General features: G+C 47.7%; 1 protein-coding gene across 8 annotated transcripts in view; it reads left to right on the top strand.

Annotated features, from left to right (window-relative positions):
• The window catches only part of ANKAR (ankyrin and armadillo repeat containing), a 51,854-nt gene that overhangs the window by 497 nt on the left and 34,546 nt on the right, over window positions 1-16,811 (top strand). For all 8 annotated transcript variants that reach the window (XR_012025020.1, XR_012025021.1, XR_012025022.1 and 5 more), the window contains exons 2-8: window positions 886-1,520; window positions 7,237-7,674; window positions 9,415-9,578; window positions 10,224-10,327; window positions 14,614-14,794; window positions 15,074-15,293; window positions 16,668-16,703. Coding sequence is in view for 2 of the 8 variants with exons in the window: in XM_072813173.1 (XP_072669274.1) it covers window positions 920-1,520; window positions 7,237-7,674; window positions 9,415-9,578; window positions 10,224-10,327; window positions 14,614-14,794; window positions 15,074-15,293; window positions 16,668-16,703 (1,744 nt within the window). In the remaining 6 variants the exon portion in view is untranslated. The remainder of the gene's footprint in view (window positions 1-885; window positions 1,521-7,236; window positions 7,675-9,414; window positions 9,579-10,223; window positions 10,328-14,613; window positions 14,795-15,073; window positions 15,294-16,667; window positions 16,704-16,811) is intronic.

Below are 16,811 nucleotides of genomic sequence, written 5' to 3'. Positions count from 1 at the left end.
GGTCCTCCCTCGGGTCCTCCTCTCCCGGGGTCATCACCACCCAGGGTCCTCCCTGCCCAGCATCCTCCTCAGCCAGAGCCCTGGGGTCCTCCTCAAGTCCTCCCCCATCCCCCACCCCTCGTCCCTCCGTCCTCCCCCCTCAGCATCCTCCCCCCGCGAGTCCTCCCCCCAGGTCCACCCCCCTTCACTCCCCAAACAAAAGCCTACACAAGGGATCCCTGGGGGGTGCAGAGGTTTGGCGCCTGCCTTTGGCCCAGGGCGCGATCCTGGAGACCCGGGATCGAATCCCACATCGGGCTCCCGGTGCATGGAGCCTGCTTCTCCCTCTGCCTGTGTCTCTTCCTCTCTCTCTCTCTCTGTGTGTGACTATCATAAAAAAAAAAAAAAAGCTACACAAGCCCATAAATACAGGGAACAGATGGGTGTTTGCCAAAGGAGCAGGCCAGGGGGTAGGTGAGGCTTGAAGGGGGGCAAAATACAAGCCTCCAGCTGTAAGACAAATAAGTCACGGGCGCATCACGTGGGGCACGGCAGCTATAGTTAACAATGCTGCACTGCATTTTGAAAAGTTGCTGGGAGAGCAAATTTTAAAAGTAGGTATCACAAAAAAAAAAAAACAACCCACAATTTTGTAACTATGTATGGTGACGCTGCTGGCCAGGCTTATCACTTCAAAATACGTACAGATCTTGGATCACTGTTCTGTAGACCTCAAACTACCGTTTGAATATTACACCTCAATCGTTAAAAATGTTCTTTAAAAAAATTGAAAACATTACACCATGAAACGACTTAATAAAGATAACGGTACAGATTTATTTCTTGACAAACCCAGCTTCATCACCACGGCAAATCTCATTGCCTTTTCCTTTTTGTTCATTGCAGGAACTTCAGAAAGGCCACGCACAATTAACATGAAATGTTAAGATTGCCCAAAAAAGGGTTACCTAGATTTGATCAAAACCAAGATGAAGAAACCTACCTGGAAAACTTGGCAGTCCAGAGAAATGCTTCTGCTTTCTTTGAAAAATATGATCGGAGTGAAGTCCAAGAGTTGCTGACCACCACCCTGGTCAGCTGGTTGTCCGCCAAAGACGACGTCCGCTCTCAGCTGGACCTGCCGTGTGGAATCATGAGCCAGATGAACAATGTGGGTTTCTCCACCGCAATCCTGCTGACCCCCACGGACCCGACGGCTCTCTTGGACTACAGAGAAGTCCATCAAATCATACGGGAACTGGCCGTCGGGATTTACTGCCTGAACCAAATCCCCTCAATCAGTTTAGAAGCCAACTACGACCAGAGCTCCTCCTGCCAGCTGCCTCCGGCTTACTACGATACCCGAGTTGGGCAAATTCTGATCGCCGTGGACTACATGCTGAAGGCGCTGTGGCACGGGCTCTACATGCCCAAGGAGAAGCGGGCCAGGTTCTCTGAGCTGTGGCGCACTGTCGTGGACATTGACCCGGACGGGAAGCCGCAAACGCACAAAGACATTTTCGCGGAGTTCAGCGCGGCAGGTGAGAGAATGTAACGCGCCCCCTTTACTAGAAGCCGTATTGTTAACGTGATTTGTCTTTGTCTCGGTTGGACTTTTCCGCTGATGCCTTTCGTCTTCCGGAGCCTCAGTAGGAAAATGCGAAACAGGGCCCCGAGTAGAATTCAGGTGCGGAGACAAAAGTCTCCAGACTTGCAAGCAAAGTGCCAGGTCGGCGAGGCGTCGCCACTTCAGCGACCTCAAAAATGAACGACGTGAGAGCTGCAGCCAAGGACGGACGGGCTTCAGCGCCCACATCTGGCCTTTTAGTGGCATTTGTTTTAAGAAGCAGTTGTTCTTTGACGTTCCCGTGCATGGCAGGGGCCAGCAATAGGCTTTAGAGAGGCTGTCATCCTGTCTGCAGCTAGTAAGGCCGACGGTTTGTCCTCTGGGAGTCGACCTCGCTCGGTCCCCTCCCTGACCGTCCTGAGGACCCGTCGTTGCCCGGGTAGCGCGTCGCTCGGCTGCGCCTGAGGAGGCTCCGGTCGGAGACAGCCTGGCGGGTGAAGCTCTGGCGACCTTAGGCCGAGGGGGACAGCCTAACGCTCCCCCTAATTAGCGGGTTTCCATTGGCGGGATAGAGCAGATGATGGGAACTCTTCATGGTATTTCAGGTGGAAGTGAATCACTTTTCACCTGAATTATCCACGTAAGTGGGGACAACGTGGCCTCAGGGTCCCTCGAGCGGGCAGCGGACGTCTGGCCTCTAACGCAGACTTGGCTTCTTAGCTTCGCAATAAGACGCGGAACAGTTGTAACGGCCCGATATTTGGTATGGCCAGTGGGGTTAGGGAGCCCTCGGCCCGGTCCCCCACGCCCGCCGCCTCAGGGTCTCCACGCGCACATGCAGGCCGCGGGCGTGCTCCAAGCCGACTCGGATCGCTTCACTTTCCTAATTCTCCTTGAGCTTTTATTTCTAGCGGAGACACACAAGCCAGTCTGACGTCAGGGACCATCACACGGTCCCCTGGGGCGCACAGGCCCGGAAAAGCCTCTAACCCGCGGGCTCAGCCTGCTTGGGCCCAAGTCGCCGGCACAGCGTAGGCGCCATCGGTGTCCTTGGCGGCATCAGGGGCCGGATGGGTGCCCACCTGCTTGGAAAGCTTTACCTGCGTCTTCAGTCACCGGGGAGCGAGGGACAGAGCGGGACGGGGGGCCTGCGGCGCCCGAGCCCCACGAGCCCCATGACCCTGGGTCACGGCCTGGCCGCACAAAGCGAGGTCACCCGCCTGTCCCCCCACCTGGGCCCCGGGGCTCCCTGCGTCTGGCCGCAGGCTGCAGGGCTGTGTGGGGCGGGGGCTGTGTCTGGGGTGCTGTGCCCTGGGTGCTGACCCCTGGGTGCTGTCCCCTCAGGTACTGACCCCTGGGTGCTGACCCTTGGGTGCTGTCCCCTGGGTGCTGTCTCCTGCGTGCTGACTCCTGGGTGCTGTCTCCTCAGGTGCTGACCTCTGCGTGCTGACCCCTGGGTGCTGTCCCCTCAGGTGCTGACCTCTGGGTGCTGACCCCTGGGTGCTGTGCCCTCAGGTGCTGACCTCCGGGTGCTGACCCCTGGGTACTGACTCCTGGGTGCTGTCCCCTCAGGTGCTGACCTCTGGGTGCTGACCCCTGGGTGCTGTGCCCTCAGGTGCTGACTCTTGGGTGCTGACCCCTGGATGCTGACCCCTGGGTGCTGTGCCTTCAGGTGCTGACCCCTGGGTGCTGACCCTCGGGTGCTGACCCCTGGGTGCTGTCCCCTGGGTGTGGCCCCAAAGCACTAGGATCCTGGCGCTTAGACCCTCCGGGGCCACTCGGGTGACGTGAATCAAGTGTCTTTAAATCAAGATGTCACCTTGGCCATTGAGGCCCCTCGGGCCCGGGGCTCATCCCTGCAGGTCGGCAGGACAGCTGAGGTGGCCGGGGTCGCCTGCCTGCCCAGCTGCTCGGCTGCTTCCGTGACCGACGCAAGGCAGGAGCTCGGTGAGGACCGAGCTCCGTGCAGGTGAAGGAGCGACAGCAGCGACAGTGGCTTCCAGGAACGTTTGAGACTTGGCCATCCTGACGGAGCTGGTGTTGGCTCTTGGGTCCCTGCGGCGGTGGTGCTGGAAGCTCGTTCCCACCAGCGAGGCCGCCGTGGGCGCTTCCCCCCGAGGAGCAGAGCGCTGCTTCGAGCTTCGGACCTTTAGGGGAAGAGCCCGCAGGAGTCGGTGTGCAGAGCTCGGGCGGGGGTGCGCGGGGTCCCCGCCTGGCCGAGCCCCCAGCGCCCCGGCCTCTGCTGACCGTGTCGACGGTAAAGGGCGAGGCCAGCAGGAGGGGGCAGCGCCGGCGAGTGACTAAGAACACGGACGACGGGAGCGGATCCGCGGCCGCCGGCTGGGCCTGGGGCTCCTGGTGCCATCGGGGCCCCCCCAAGGGGCCCGTCACGGCCACGCTCCCGGTGACAGTGTCACGGTCGCAGTCTAACAGGGCGCAGGGCAGCGGGGCCACCGGGACTAAGGGGCCTCAGGCTGTGCGAGCTCTGGCTCGGCGTGGCTCCGAGCGGCAACGGCCACCCTCCCCGCCGTCCCACGTCGCCCTAGGGCCCTGCGGCTTCCGGGGACCCCGGGCTCAGAGCTGCTCCAAGAGCTCGGGCTTCGCACGGCGCGTCACCAGACGAGACAGGGGTCAGTATTTCATGGCCAATGCCTGGGGACCCGGGCCGGCCGTCGAGGCTCAGGCTCCTGCCCGCTGCGCCTTAGCGATGCCGCAAGTGTCTCCAAATGCGGCCCCCCCTCCACGTGCCCGCTGAAGCCCTTCACGAGACCAGCCGCCTGGCCGCGAAGACGAGCAGCACCGGGCAGGGGCTCCTCTCCTGCGGCCCTCGGAGTCCCCGCGGGCCACCACCGCCACCCAGGCCTCCAGGCCTGCCCCAGGGTCCTGGGTCACCCAGGCCTCCAGGCCCCCCCTTGGTGCTGCACAAATGATGGGAACTAACCGAGGAGAACACCCTGCAGACATTCTGGGGGACCCACGAGGCAGGAGGACGCGTGGGCTCCCCATCACGCACCGCATCGGAGCATCGCTGTGAAACCTTGCAGGCCCGAGAGCCAGGCCTGGGGACGCACCTTGACTCGGGCTGTGGCCCTCCACGCCGCGCCGGCAGGAAGCAGCAGGTCAGGAACCGTAGGGGAGCAATGTCTTCGGCCCAGGCTGCCCCCCACTTTGCACCTGAAGGGAGGGCTGAAATCGGGGTGGGTTACGGAAACGGAAACGACTCCAAGGAAGGGAAGGAGGGACAGGAAGAGGTGAGTGCAGGGGGCAGCAGTCCCGGGAGCCCCGCTGAGCTTCCCCGGCCATCGGCTGTCTGGGGAGTCGCGTGGGGCCACCCTGAAGCTGGCGCCCAGGGGCGAGGGGGGCCGGGTGAGCCCTGGCTCGGGTCCTGGGGTTGCCCGGAGCACAGGGACTGGTGGCCCCGGGAAGCCGGCCCGGGGATGGGGGGGTGCAGCCCGTGGGGGCAGCACAGAGTCAGGCCGTCAGGGCGAGGCTGGCGGAGGCCACAGCAGGGAGCAGGCCGGGCAGAGCCAGGGGGCGGCGAGACCCCAAGGTGCCCACGCGGGGGGACGCCCGTCCTCCCAGGGCTCCAGAGGACAAGGAATCCGGCCTCCGCTGCCTGGGCAGGGCCCTGGGGGCCAGTGTCGCCCTGCAGGGACAGGTTGGTGACAAGAGGCCCGCATCGGCCCGGTGCCTCCAGCCCTGCCACCTGCAGCCTGGGTCCACCTGCCCCGCCCCCGGCCCTAAACCCCAAGCCACCAAGAAGCAGAGAAAGCAGGCTTGGGGGCAGGAAGGAGGTCACGGCTCGGGCACCTCAGTGACCTTCGGGGGGCAGACGAGGCCTTGAGGTCAAGTCCAGGAGCAGGAGGGGGGACACCCAGGGTGCCCGTCGCCGCCTCCCACCTCTGCGGCATCCGATTTTTAAAATTCGATCCTTTCTTGTTTTTGACTTTATTATGACTTTGCACCTATGATCTGCATGATGTGTTGTGGTCACATTTCCTTTTTTTAATGACTTTTTGTCTCTCGTGACACAAACTGTCATTAAGAAAATTAGCTGAGTTCTCCGATGCGGCCCCAAACTTTAGAGCAGGAATCTTGAACTCCTCCCAAGAACTGACATAGGAGGCGGGGCAGCGATTCCAGGGGCTCCCTGGGCCGAACCCCCGACGGCGTGTTCAGGCACCTGCCCTCGCCCCCGGGCCTTGGCCCTACCCCCCCACCCCCCGCCCCTCCTCCCCTCTTCCCTCCTCCCCCCTCCCCCTTCCATCCCTCCTCCCTCCTCCCTCCTTCCCCTCCCATCCCTCCTCCCCTCTCCTCTGCCTCCTATCCCTCCTCCCGCACCCTCCTCCCCTCTTCCCCCCCTCCCCATCCTTCTCCCTCCCTCCTCCTTCCTCCCCTCCACCCTCCTCCCTCCCATCTTCCTCCCTCCCATCTTCCTCCCTTCCCCCTTCCATCCCTCCTCCCGCACCTTCCTCCCCTCTTCCCTCCTCCCCCCTCCATCCCTCCTCCCCCCTCCCCACCCTCCTCCCTTCCCCTCCCACCTCCCTCACCCTCCTCCCCTCTTCCCCCTCCCCCTCCCATCCCTCCTCCCCCACCCTCCTCCCCCCTCCCCTATCCTTCTCCCTCCCTCCTTCTTCCTCCCCTCCGCCCTCGTCCCTCCCATCTTCCTCCCTCCCATCCTTCTCCCTTCCCCCTCCCGTCCCTCCTCCCCCATCCTCCTCTCTCCCTCCTCCCTTTCTTCCCTCCTCCCCCTCCCCCTTCCCTCCTCACCTCAGGCTACAAAGTTTGAGAGATGTCAACAACACCTTGGCTTATGTTCAGATTATTTTAATTGTCAGAAATACGTTAATTTCTTTATAATTTCTTAATTTAACTTTTGCCAAAGGGAAGTGAATCATAGTGGCCATTTAAAAATCCAAGTGTATTCTAGCATTTTGCGCTTGTTTAATAGATTTGAGGAAAACAAAAAGGAAAAAGAAAGGGAGGCATATTGATGTACCATTTATACTTTTAAGGTGTCTTGTGTTACAGACTCCAGATGTTCTACGTATTTTATGATTTTGTGCAGTTTTCTCAAGCTTAGATTAAGGGTAACATTACATGTGTAAATGTCCTTAAAAAGACAACTTGACAACAAGGAAGTCCTTAATTTTGTCATAAATGGGAAGAAAATGAAACAGGATATTTGTCACTTATAATAGAGTCAAATCAAGTTTTAATTCTTATTTAATCACAATTAGCAGGAAAGTTCTGTATCACATATGTTTAGCTTCCAATATCAGCAAAAACAAGAAGTGTGTAATATAAGGCTTGAAAAAGCAAATGATACTTTTTTTTTTTTTAGCCAAGTGAGAAGCTGAATCCCTGCTTAAAGGGAGATCACATTTTTTGTTCTTCCATAGTTAGCCTGATTAGGTATGGGGCTTACATTGTTTCCATGGTACCGTATTTGTATTTCTTTCCTCCAAAGGGCATGGAAAGTTAATTCTCCAAGTGTCCATCCTTCTAACTGCTTAGCTACCACTCCTCCACATGCTATTCATCTTTAACAATTTTTTGGCATCTCACTATTCCTTTATTGTCACTTTAGTAGGATTTCAAGATGAAGCTCAGTGTTCAAACTACTCCATTTATCCAGAAGCCACATATGATGTTATCATTATCTAAAATTTTTCTTTTTTACTGTGAAGGTTTGGTTGATATTACTAAAGATCCAGACTTTAATGGAATCTATGATGAAGACATGAATGAAGATCCAACATATGATCCCAATAGCCCTGAAGAAAAGGCTGTTTTTATGAAATATGCTGAAAACATTATGCTAAAGTTGACATTCAGTACCACACAAGTTCAACAGTATGAAAATGTCTTTATATTTGAAACAGCCTATTGGCTTACTAACGCTATAAAATATAATCAGGATTATCTTGATATTTGTACCTACCAGAGGCTACAGCAAAGGTTATATCTTCAGAAAAAGGTTATTCAAAAACACTTTGAGAAGAAAAAAGAAATCAGAAAAGGGATAGGATACCTAAAGCTAATATGTTTTCTGACTCCATTTCTACTGAGTTTAAAAAAGAAGATGAAAGTTCCATATTTAAGTAGTCTACTTCAGCCTTTTTCAGGTAAGTATATCACCAAAAATCAAATATAAAATAATTGTGTATGTGTGTATGTGTGTGTGTGTATATATATATGTAACATATATATATGTTAAATTTATATTTTTTTTACTTTGTTAATTTTTTTGTTAAATTTATATTTAAATTCAATTTTGTTTGTAGTGAGTGAGTCCAGGCATGTGATTTTGCTGTAGCCTGTTAAGAAAAACAAAATTTAATTTCTCTAAAGTAGTTTAAAATACTTGCTATATGTACTTGATATTTATACCAATTATATGGGCTATAAGAAGACTTAAAACAAATTCTGAAAAAAAATAGGGAAATATGGCATGTTCATGATGGCACAACCTGTGAATATGTCATATCTGATCAATAAACCTACAAATTCAATGCACTTCTATGCAAAATCCCTATTGTGTTTTTCATGAAAGTTTGTAAATTGACTCTGAAAGTAATATGGAGCAGTAAAGGATCACGAATGGTATTACATTTCTGAAAAAGAGATGAAAACATATTTTAAAACTTTACTAATGCGTTAGCACAGTTCTACACAAATAAACCAATGTAAGAAAACAGAGAGCAGAAATAGGACTGTACTTACGTGGACTTTGACAAGAATGTAGTGCAAACTATTCCTCCCACCCAGGTTAGCACACAATTTATATATTTTCACTGATGCCCAAACATGTAGACTTATCATGGCAGGCTTTCTATTCAGGTGGCAAGTTTTCAGTAGAAATTTTGCAAATCATGTACCGAAAATTTGTATCATGGGCATTCAAATGGTCAAAATTATTATGCTTATCTGTGTGTGAACTACTTAAAAATGGGCTCATGACAATTCTCGTCCTGGGGTGCAGGCAGGAGAGCAGTGTGTATGGAACTGAAAGGTCTTTGATTAAAGAGAACGTTAGCTATATCTGTAGTGTTTTATTACTTAGATTATTGGAAGCAAATATGACTAAATGTTAATAGTTAATTCCAGGTGGTGATATTAAGGTGTCGTATTATTCATCGTAGTTTTCTGTACCTTTTACATTTCTCCAAATACATTACATACCTTACACTGATGAAACTGTATTCTGCTAATAAGTCAAAATATTGAACAAACCTAATCTTTAGAAAGATTAGGAGCTTTAGAAAATTATTTTTCTAAAATAAATGTTATATGTGTGGTTTTATTACTTTCCAACAAAGTGAGCTAGTTATTTTTGTCAGTGAGAAATACCCACCTATTTCTTTTCTTAATGTCTCTTTTTGCCTAAATTAGGTCAGGTTAAGCTTTTATTTAGCCAAGGATTCTCTGAGGCATAGTTTCTTTTATTTTTTGTTTTTTTTTTGGGTTTAGCCAAAGATTCTCTGAGGCATAGTTTGTTTTTTCTGTTTTGTTTTGTTTTTTGTTTTTTGTTTTTTGAGGCATAGTTTTAAACCTTTTCTGACAATTAGAGGTAAGACATTAGTCTTGAACTCACATATAAAAATCAGTAAGTAGAATAATGTTTTGACCATTCTGTTAAAATGTGTATACAAACTATAGAAAATGCCCAAAATGAATGATATAAACATATTGTTGTGTTTAAGATATGTACTAAGACCATGATTCATACATTATAATTGCCAAGATTTTCATTTAATGGGTATGTTTTTTTCACTTGGTTTGTGTAAATGAAAATCTAGATCTTCAAAATTTGATTGTGTACGTGTTTTCACTTCTTAAATGAAACTTTGTTTTCCTTGTTGGAGATGACAAGGTCAAGACAGAGCGAGAATTGCCTCCATTTATTTATGGACGAGACTTTAAATGCCAGCACTTTCACTACAAAGAGGATCAATATTTTCATGTTCATGGAGGAATTGAATTTGATATCAGCACACCTTCAATTGAGAATGCTTTGGAAGATTTTAAGGTTTAAATTATTGTTGTTCCTGAAATTATTGTTTGTCACTTCACAATTCATTTTATCTTATTCTCCATCCAGAAAGAGTCTCTGTTGGTACAGGCACTAGGCCGGGCTCCCAGTGGTTATCTTTCTAACTCACTAATTTTTTCATACATCGTGTAACATGCATGAGTTAAGTGCAACTGCATCTGAGGCATGTTAGGTGTCAGAGATAAAATGATAAATAAGCTAGGTACAACGACCTATTCTCACCAAATTAACAGACTTTTAATCATAGTTGCCCTAAAAGTTAATCAAAAGTATTGTAGAAATCCTTCAACATTCGCTACATATTCTTCCATTTTCCTTGAGGATTAGTATTAGAAGAGAGACCCTCTAGAGTTTAGGAACAACAATCTAATCTAGAATTTAATATAAACATTATAACATTTGAGTAATTGTTGCTTTTCTACCTTCTTTACATTGTCTTCTCTTTTGTATTTTTTCTGCATTTCCGAAGGTAGGAATTGGATACATGCAGTTATCGTTATAGTCTAGTGGGATATTATACTGAAATTTATCATTTACAATATAAAATTTCATCTAAAAGAAGTCATAATTGTTTAAAGTTGTTTAAAGATATGTTTTTAGTAACGTTAACTCCTATTTTAGAACAATTTAGAAAAAATACGGGATTGTGCTGCTAATACATTTGCAGAAGATTCAGGATACAAAGAATATTACTCGATACCAGTCATGGAACTTAATGGAAAAAGGTAAGGAACTTTCAGTAATTACTCACAGTAGCCACAACTTGTTGAAAGCTAGGAGAAAACAAGGAAAGTGTCAAAATGCAAAGGCTAACTTAATACCTCAGCATAAGATGCTAGGACAATAACCCCCATGAATGAAATATAGACTCAACAAAATACTGAATAGCGTATTTGTTACTCATGTTCTTTGTTACATTCTGTGTAATAAGCCTTAGACGTGGGGATCAGTTCTTATGACTATCGCCGTGGTTACAGGGGGATGGAGGTAAGGATCAAATCCTGTGGGCCTGCTGAAAAGCAGTGGACTCAGCACAAAGTCCTTTAGTTCCATAAAGAATATGGCTGAGAATTATCTTCCTCTGCTGGGGCTTGTTATGTGGATCATCTTTTGAAGTTGGATGTTTCTCAAAGTTTGGAATATGGAAAGTTTGGAAGTTTGGAAATTTGGAAGTTTGGAAATATGGAAAGTGGAGCTAGGGGCATTGTTATTAGAAGGTGGAGACTTGAGATTTAGAAGCATATAGGAGAAGTTTCTTTTGTTTTTGGTTTTGTTTTTGTTTTAAGGCATGGAAGTGGCTCAGAGGACAGGACCAAGTCTAGAACTCTGGAGAACCGCAGCTTTTAAATGGGGCGGGGAGAAGCTGAGGAGACAGCCAAGGAGACTGAGAAGGAGTGATACAGGGAGAAGTACCAAGAAATAGGATAGAGTGGAAGCCAAATGGGGAGAATTTTTAAAATAGAGACATAGTTAAAAGCATCAAATTCAACAGAGAAAAGGGCCACGTTGACTTAAGACTATAGAGAGCACACTAAATTTGGCAATGACTTGGCAAGAGAATTAGTTCTGGTTAGAAGCTATGTGTAGTGAGCCGAAGGGTGAAGTTGGGGAGCGAGCGTTCATGAGATGTGACGAAGTAAAGACAAAGATTATAAATTTCTCTCAAGATGCATGGCGATGGGGAAAATACCAGAAACAAGGCAGAGAGTGAAGCAGCATAAACAATGAAAGGTAGATCTTTTCACTAATACTCCCTGGATGCGCACATGATACTAGGCCATGCCAAAGACCGTGGGGCTAATGACCTTCATGATTTTGGAGAGAATTAAGTAATAGACCCCCGTGTTTCTAGAATGGACAGTTGGCCTGCGTCTCTCTGGGGGTGGAAATCTCTCGCTCGGGGATCCAGCACCTGTTGACATTCTCCACGTACAACCCTTGCCACGCTACGTGGTATCATGGAAGCACTTGTGAATAATGCTCTGTTCGCCTGGGTTGTAGAGTCTGGCTGGAATGCAGAGAATCTGGTGAGGTGAAATCTGCTTGGTAAGAGGTGGGCATGGACGCAGGAATATGCTTGGCAGGAGCTCACTGCCATTGACTCTAGGGGGCTCAGTCCCCTTGTTGGAATGGGGTGCCGTGGTGCAGGCAGCTCTAGTTTCTGACTATGCACATTTGCTCATCAGCGTTGGTGAGTGGTCAATAGCTGGGTGTGCACTTGCAGGCTTTCAACGCCAGCAGGAGCGTGTTTCTCAGACCCAGCCAGCATGGGGAGTGGAGATCATCAGTCGTTTCCCGGTTCCTGTATCAATTCCTAGACGACTTTGAGTTTCATGATCTCCACCTCCAGTGATTCCTAAGACTCCAGGCGCTCCTGCATCAGCTCTCAGGTCCCATGAGCCAGCCGTCCTTTCCTCCTTTTCTCGTCCGATCCCCTGCTGGGCTCCTGGCGCTCAGCAGGCCCCATGAAAGCAACTCGGCGCCACTGCAGGCACTGCTGACTCTGAAGCTGTTGCTTCTGCTTGTGGGTCTGGTGTTTGGGGTTCGGGGCTGGCTCCTCCTCATGCCCGCTAAGTAGCTGGCATCAACTGTGAGGCATGTTGAAGCCAATCCAATGATTGGATTGTAAGTAAGAGTCAGAATATCTGTTCCCCAATGAAGTGGGGAGAATTTCTTTCCTGATTTTTTTTATTGGCTTCAAAGAAGTGCTGCCTTGAGTCCCCCCCTTGGTGCAAAAACAACTCTTTTGGTCATTTTGCCAACAGTTGTTCTTTTCTGTGATGCAGGGATCATTCTGTGTTGGTGCTGGACCAGCGAATAGTCTGAATGATTGAAAACATGCATCTTTAAAATCTCCCCTCTTTGATTTTAGGGGCATTGTTATTGGATTGGGCTCATGTTTTCTTTCCTAGAATGCCGTATCTCCTGGGAAACCTGTGGTCCCTTATAAAAATAGGATCAGTTCTGCTGGCCCTCCAGGCATGCCTGGGAACATCTAAATCCTAGATTCATTTTGGTTCAGGTTGGGTTCTCCTACCATACTAGAATCAAAAAGTAGGGGCCACAGTTAGATACTCAGGATTTGGCCACCCGTAAAAGTATAAGAACTCATAAATTATTAAGGTGACAATAACTGGAGCAAAAAGATTAATTTATGCCAATACTAAAATATCTTTTTTTGGAGGAGAGCGTACCAGCATAATGATACTGTTGTGAATATGAAGAGGCAGGCCGGAAATCATCTTTATGTGATGGGGTGTATCAGGGAAATAGGAATGTAGAAGCTCCTTAGAAACTGGGTACAGGGACGCCTGGGTGGCTCAGTGGATGAGCGGCTGCCTTGGGCCCAGGTCATGATCTCTGGGTCCTGGGATCGAGTCCTGCATCAGGCTCCCTGCATGGAGCCTGAATCTCCTTCTGCCTGTGTCTCTGCCCCTCTCTCTGTGTCTCTCATGAATAAATAAATAAAATCTTTAAAAAAAGTAAGAAGAGGCCGGGTACAGATTCCCAGGCAGAAGAATATGAAGGGAGTTACTTTAAAAGTGAGGCTCCCCTATGGTCCCTGCTGATGTGCAGTTCTTGGATGAGGGCTCTCTCGTAACACCTGCCATCTGAGCTTTCCATGATTCCAGCATCATCTCTGTGTGGGCCAGCGTAGGTTGTGTATCCAACCTTGCGGGGGGGGGGAGTCATAAAATTCTGTGGTGAGAGATTTTTTCAGGGTATAACCACCTTCACCACCTCTTGCTTCTCCAGTTTCTAGAGTAGGGTACCCCCTCTTGGTTCTAGATGCTTGATGGGATAAGTAAATTGAATTTCTAAAAGAGGCCAACTCACATTCCGTTGGTATTTGTTAAATCTGTGAGTCTGTCATTGCCCGAGCCGTGATCTAAGAGTGCAGCACTGAGTACCCGGGCCCGAGGCATAGTCAGCAGCTTCCGGCCTCATAGTCACTTATCACAGCCAGAGCTAGCTCCCTGGAGCAGCACGTAAGAAGAGCTTGGGGGTTCCGGGACTCTGTGGTTGATGCCGGGGCCACTCAAATACCAAAGGATGTCCTTAGTGTGCTCCCCTGTGCCTGCACCTCTAGAGGCAGTCTTATGGGACTTGCGGTATGTGTTTATGGTGTCTACTCCTGGTAGCATGTAGGACACCGAGGGAAGTGAGCTATTTTTTTCTGGTAATTTAGTCATGCGTCGTAAATCAAGCATCTAGGGATGATTCCCATGGCTCCTTAAGGCCCTAGAACCTACCGCTACTGTGATTTGAAAGCCTTCAAATCTGAGTAAGAGTCAGAATATCTGTTCCTCAATTTTGGAGGCTGGGGTCTAAAAAGTTAGGCAAGGCCCCAGTGATGAAGGTGGCGCGTCCACAAGTCAGGGCCCATGGGAAACATGACAAGTCCCACCACCTGGGCTGGCACTGTATCTGAAGGTGTGGGTTAAGACAGCCTTTAGTTTATATTTTTGTGGTCTAGTTTCCTTTTGGGAGGACAGGATGGTGGATGGGAAGAGTGACAACCTCAAATAAATGCAAATAGGTCCCCAAATATGCCTCCATCCCTGCAGAGGTCTATTATATTCAGAAAACCGGGATGGAAGTAAAGGTCAAGGAAGAGAGTGCATTAGCCTCTGACCAGCTCATAACAGAGCATTTCCCTAAAACCTCCTTTTTCAATCAAGTGCAATTTATTTATTTATTTATTTTTTAATTGTATTTATTTACTCATGAGAGATACACAGAGAGAGGCAGAGACACAGGCAGAGGGAGAAGCAGGCTCCATGCAGGGAGCCCAAAGCAGAACTCGATCCCAGGACCCTGGGGTCATGCCCTGAGCCAAGGGCAGAGGCTCAACTGCTGAGCCACCCAGGCACCCCTCAAGTGCAATTTAAACTACAGTTTTATGTTTAATTGTTATAGAAAAATACAGGTTAGTCAGCATAGGGAAAAAAAGTAGCAAATGACTTCAAACACAGAAAGATTTATTTTTTTCTTTATTTTTTTTTTATAGCTACTATGTGATCTGTTTTGAACTTGAAACCTTCTATCATCAGCTCTATAAAACAAAGTGGTGGGGAGCCATAAATGAAATCGTGAATGTTCTGAAACCGAAAAGACTTCCACTAACAGATGCTCAATTACATGAACAATTTAAGAAAAAATTTGGATTTAAAAAAGCTATGAAATGCAAGGTAATTAGTAATCAGTAATTATCACATAATTGGTATAGGAAGCTATTATAGATAGTATGTTATTATAGATAAGTACGTGTCTCAAATTTTTATCTTAGGGATAAATATTAGGTTAAATAAAGTTTTCAATATGAAATTAAAATTCCACATTTTGCCAGTGTGGAGGCTATAGATTCCTGGATCATACATTTCTGGTAAGGTATATTTATTGTTATTTCCTTAAGCTAAACTTTAAGTGTATTTTGAAAAAAATTATTCTGGGCCTCTTAATAATTTTAGAGCATCCCGTTTGGTATGAAGTCTGCTGTTGAAAGAGGATTATCTGCAGTTTTCCATACATTTAGCCGTAAAACCTCAAGCTCGACCATCAATGTTTCAGATGAGGCCGGTTACACTATTTTCCATCATGCTGCTCTACACAACAGAGTCGCCGTGATATGTCAACTGTGCAACGCCAACTTCAACGTCAACCAGAGACGCTATATTATGTTTAACCAAGGTACCACAAGGTTCTTGAAATTTAAACTGTTTTTCTTTTATTTATTACCACTATTCAGAATTAAGAATATGTGTTAATTTTAGAGCAAGATTATAATTTGGTCTTGGTACCTAGAGCAAAGTGGAGAGTTTTGTTTCTCTTATGTCAGAGGGGCTCCTTGCAGTTCTCAAAGTATCACCTATGGCTCTCCTATAGTAGTATTTATTTGTTTATTGTGTCTCCCTCACTTAAATATGAGCCCCATAAAAGGCAATGACTTGGTTTACTTTGTTTGCCACAATATCCGAGCTCCCGGAAGACAGCCCGGCGTCATAGGTGCTCAGGAAGCGGTTGTTGGGTGAACGCATGGTGGGGCGGATGCAGGGAAGCATTTGATAATCCCTGTGGTAATTAATATGCAGTGATGTCCTATAAGAATTCAGAGAAAAGGTGGATAAATAGAGAACACAACAGGACATCCGTTTCTTAGCCCAGAGTTCTCAACCAGGGAGTAGTTTCTTCAAAATACGTAAAATTAAATTGTAATTAATAAAAAAGTATCCATAATAATATTTTTTTAGATTAATGGCTCCTTTAAGGCTTAGCTTTGACTTTAAAAAGCCATTTTTCCTGATTATTAAGTATGCATACTGATACATGCATTCGTGAGAATAAATGTAACCAGTATAAAAATGAGAACGTTGAAAATGAAAGCAGAAGACGTCCATAACTGAAGAAGAAAATAGAGATAAAATATCAGGAAGAGCTGATGCCTCAAGACTGGCAATAAGAAATTACAATTTTGTATTTTAACTAGATTTCTTAAAAAGTTGTGTTAAATTTTCACACGCCGAAACAAAATATTCTGCTTTCATCCTATTGACTACAAATAAATTCTGTTCCCTTATCAATGTAATTTAAATGTCTTGATAGTAAGACACTTCGATTGGTGACAGTAGAGCACAAACTCAGTTAAATGTAGATGCAATGAGTACGCGGCTTTTTACAGATGTACCATAGTAGAAGCCGTTTTTGGTGTGAAAAAATTCATTTGTAAATTGAAGTCTCTCCTTCATCTTGTGACTGTTTGGATTTCCATTTGGTGAGAATTGGGTAGATTTTGAAGTATGGAAAATGTGCAACTCTGCCTGCAAGTCTGCGCACAGGACCCCACAGCTCAGAACCGCGCAGGCCTCGGGGGCGCCTGGGGACAGTGACCCGGGCCACCCCCACCCTCTGCGGGGTCGGCCTCACCGCCTCGCGGTCCTGGTCCAAGCGGTCCCGCCCTTGGCAACTGGACGTGGCCGTTTGTTCGTATTCCCAGGAGTCTGTTTTGACTAATGTGGGGAACTGCTGTACATAAATGATCATATTGCTGTTTTCCTTTTAAAACAGAGTCATCAAAAATGGACACGAAAAGAGAAAGAAACGGTAAGACGTAAGTAAAGTAGCTGGTGCTCGGAAAGCTTATTGCACGTGTTAAAACTCTCCTTAAGCTATACAGTCTACCAAATGTCCCGTCACAGGACAATGTCACAT

Source organism: Canis lupus, chromosome 36 (assembly GCF_048164855.1).
Source record: "Canis lupus baileyi chromosome 36, mCanLup2.hap1, whole genome shotgun sequence".
Lineage (NCBI taxonomy): Eukaryota > Metazoa > Chordata > Mammalia > Carnivora > Canidae > Canis > Canis lupus.
The sequence above is the reverse complement of the archived record's forward strand: the minus strand, read 5'-3'. Positions and strand labels throughout refer to the sequence as shown.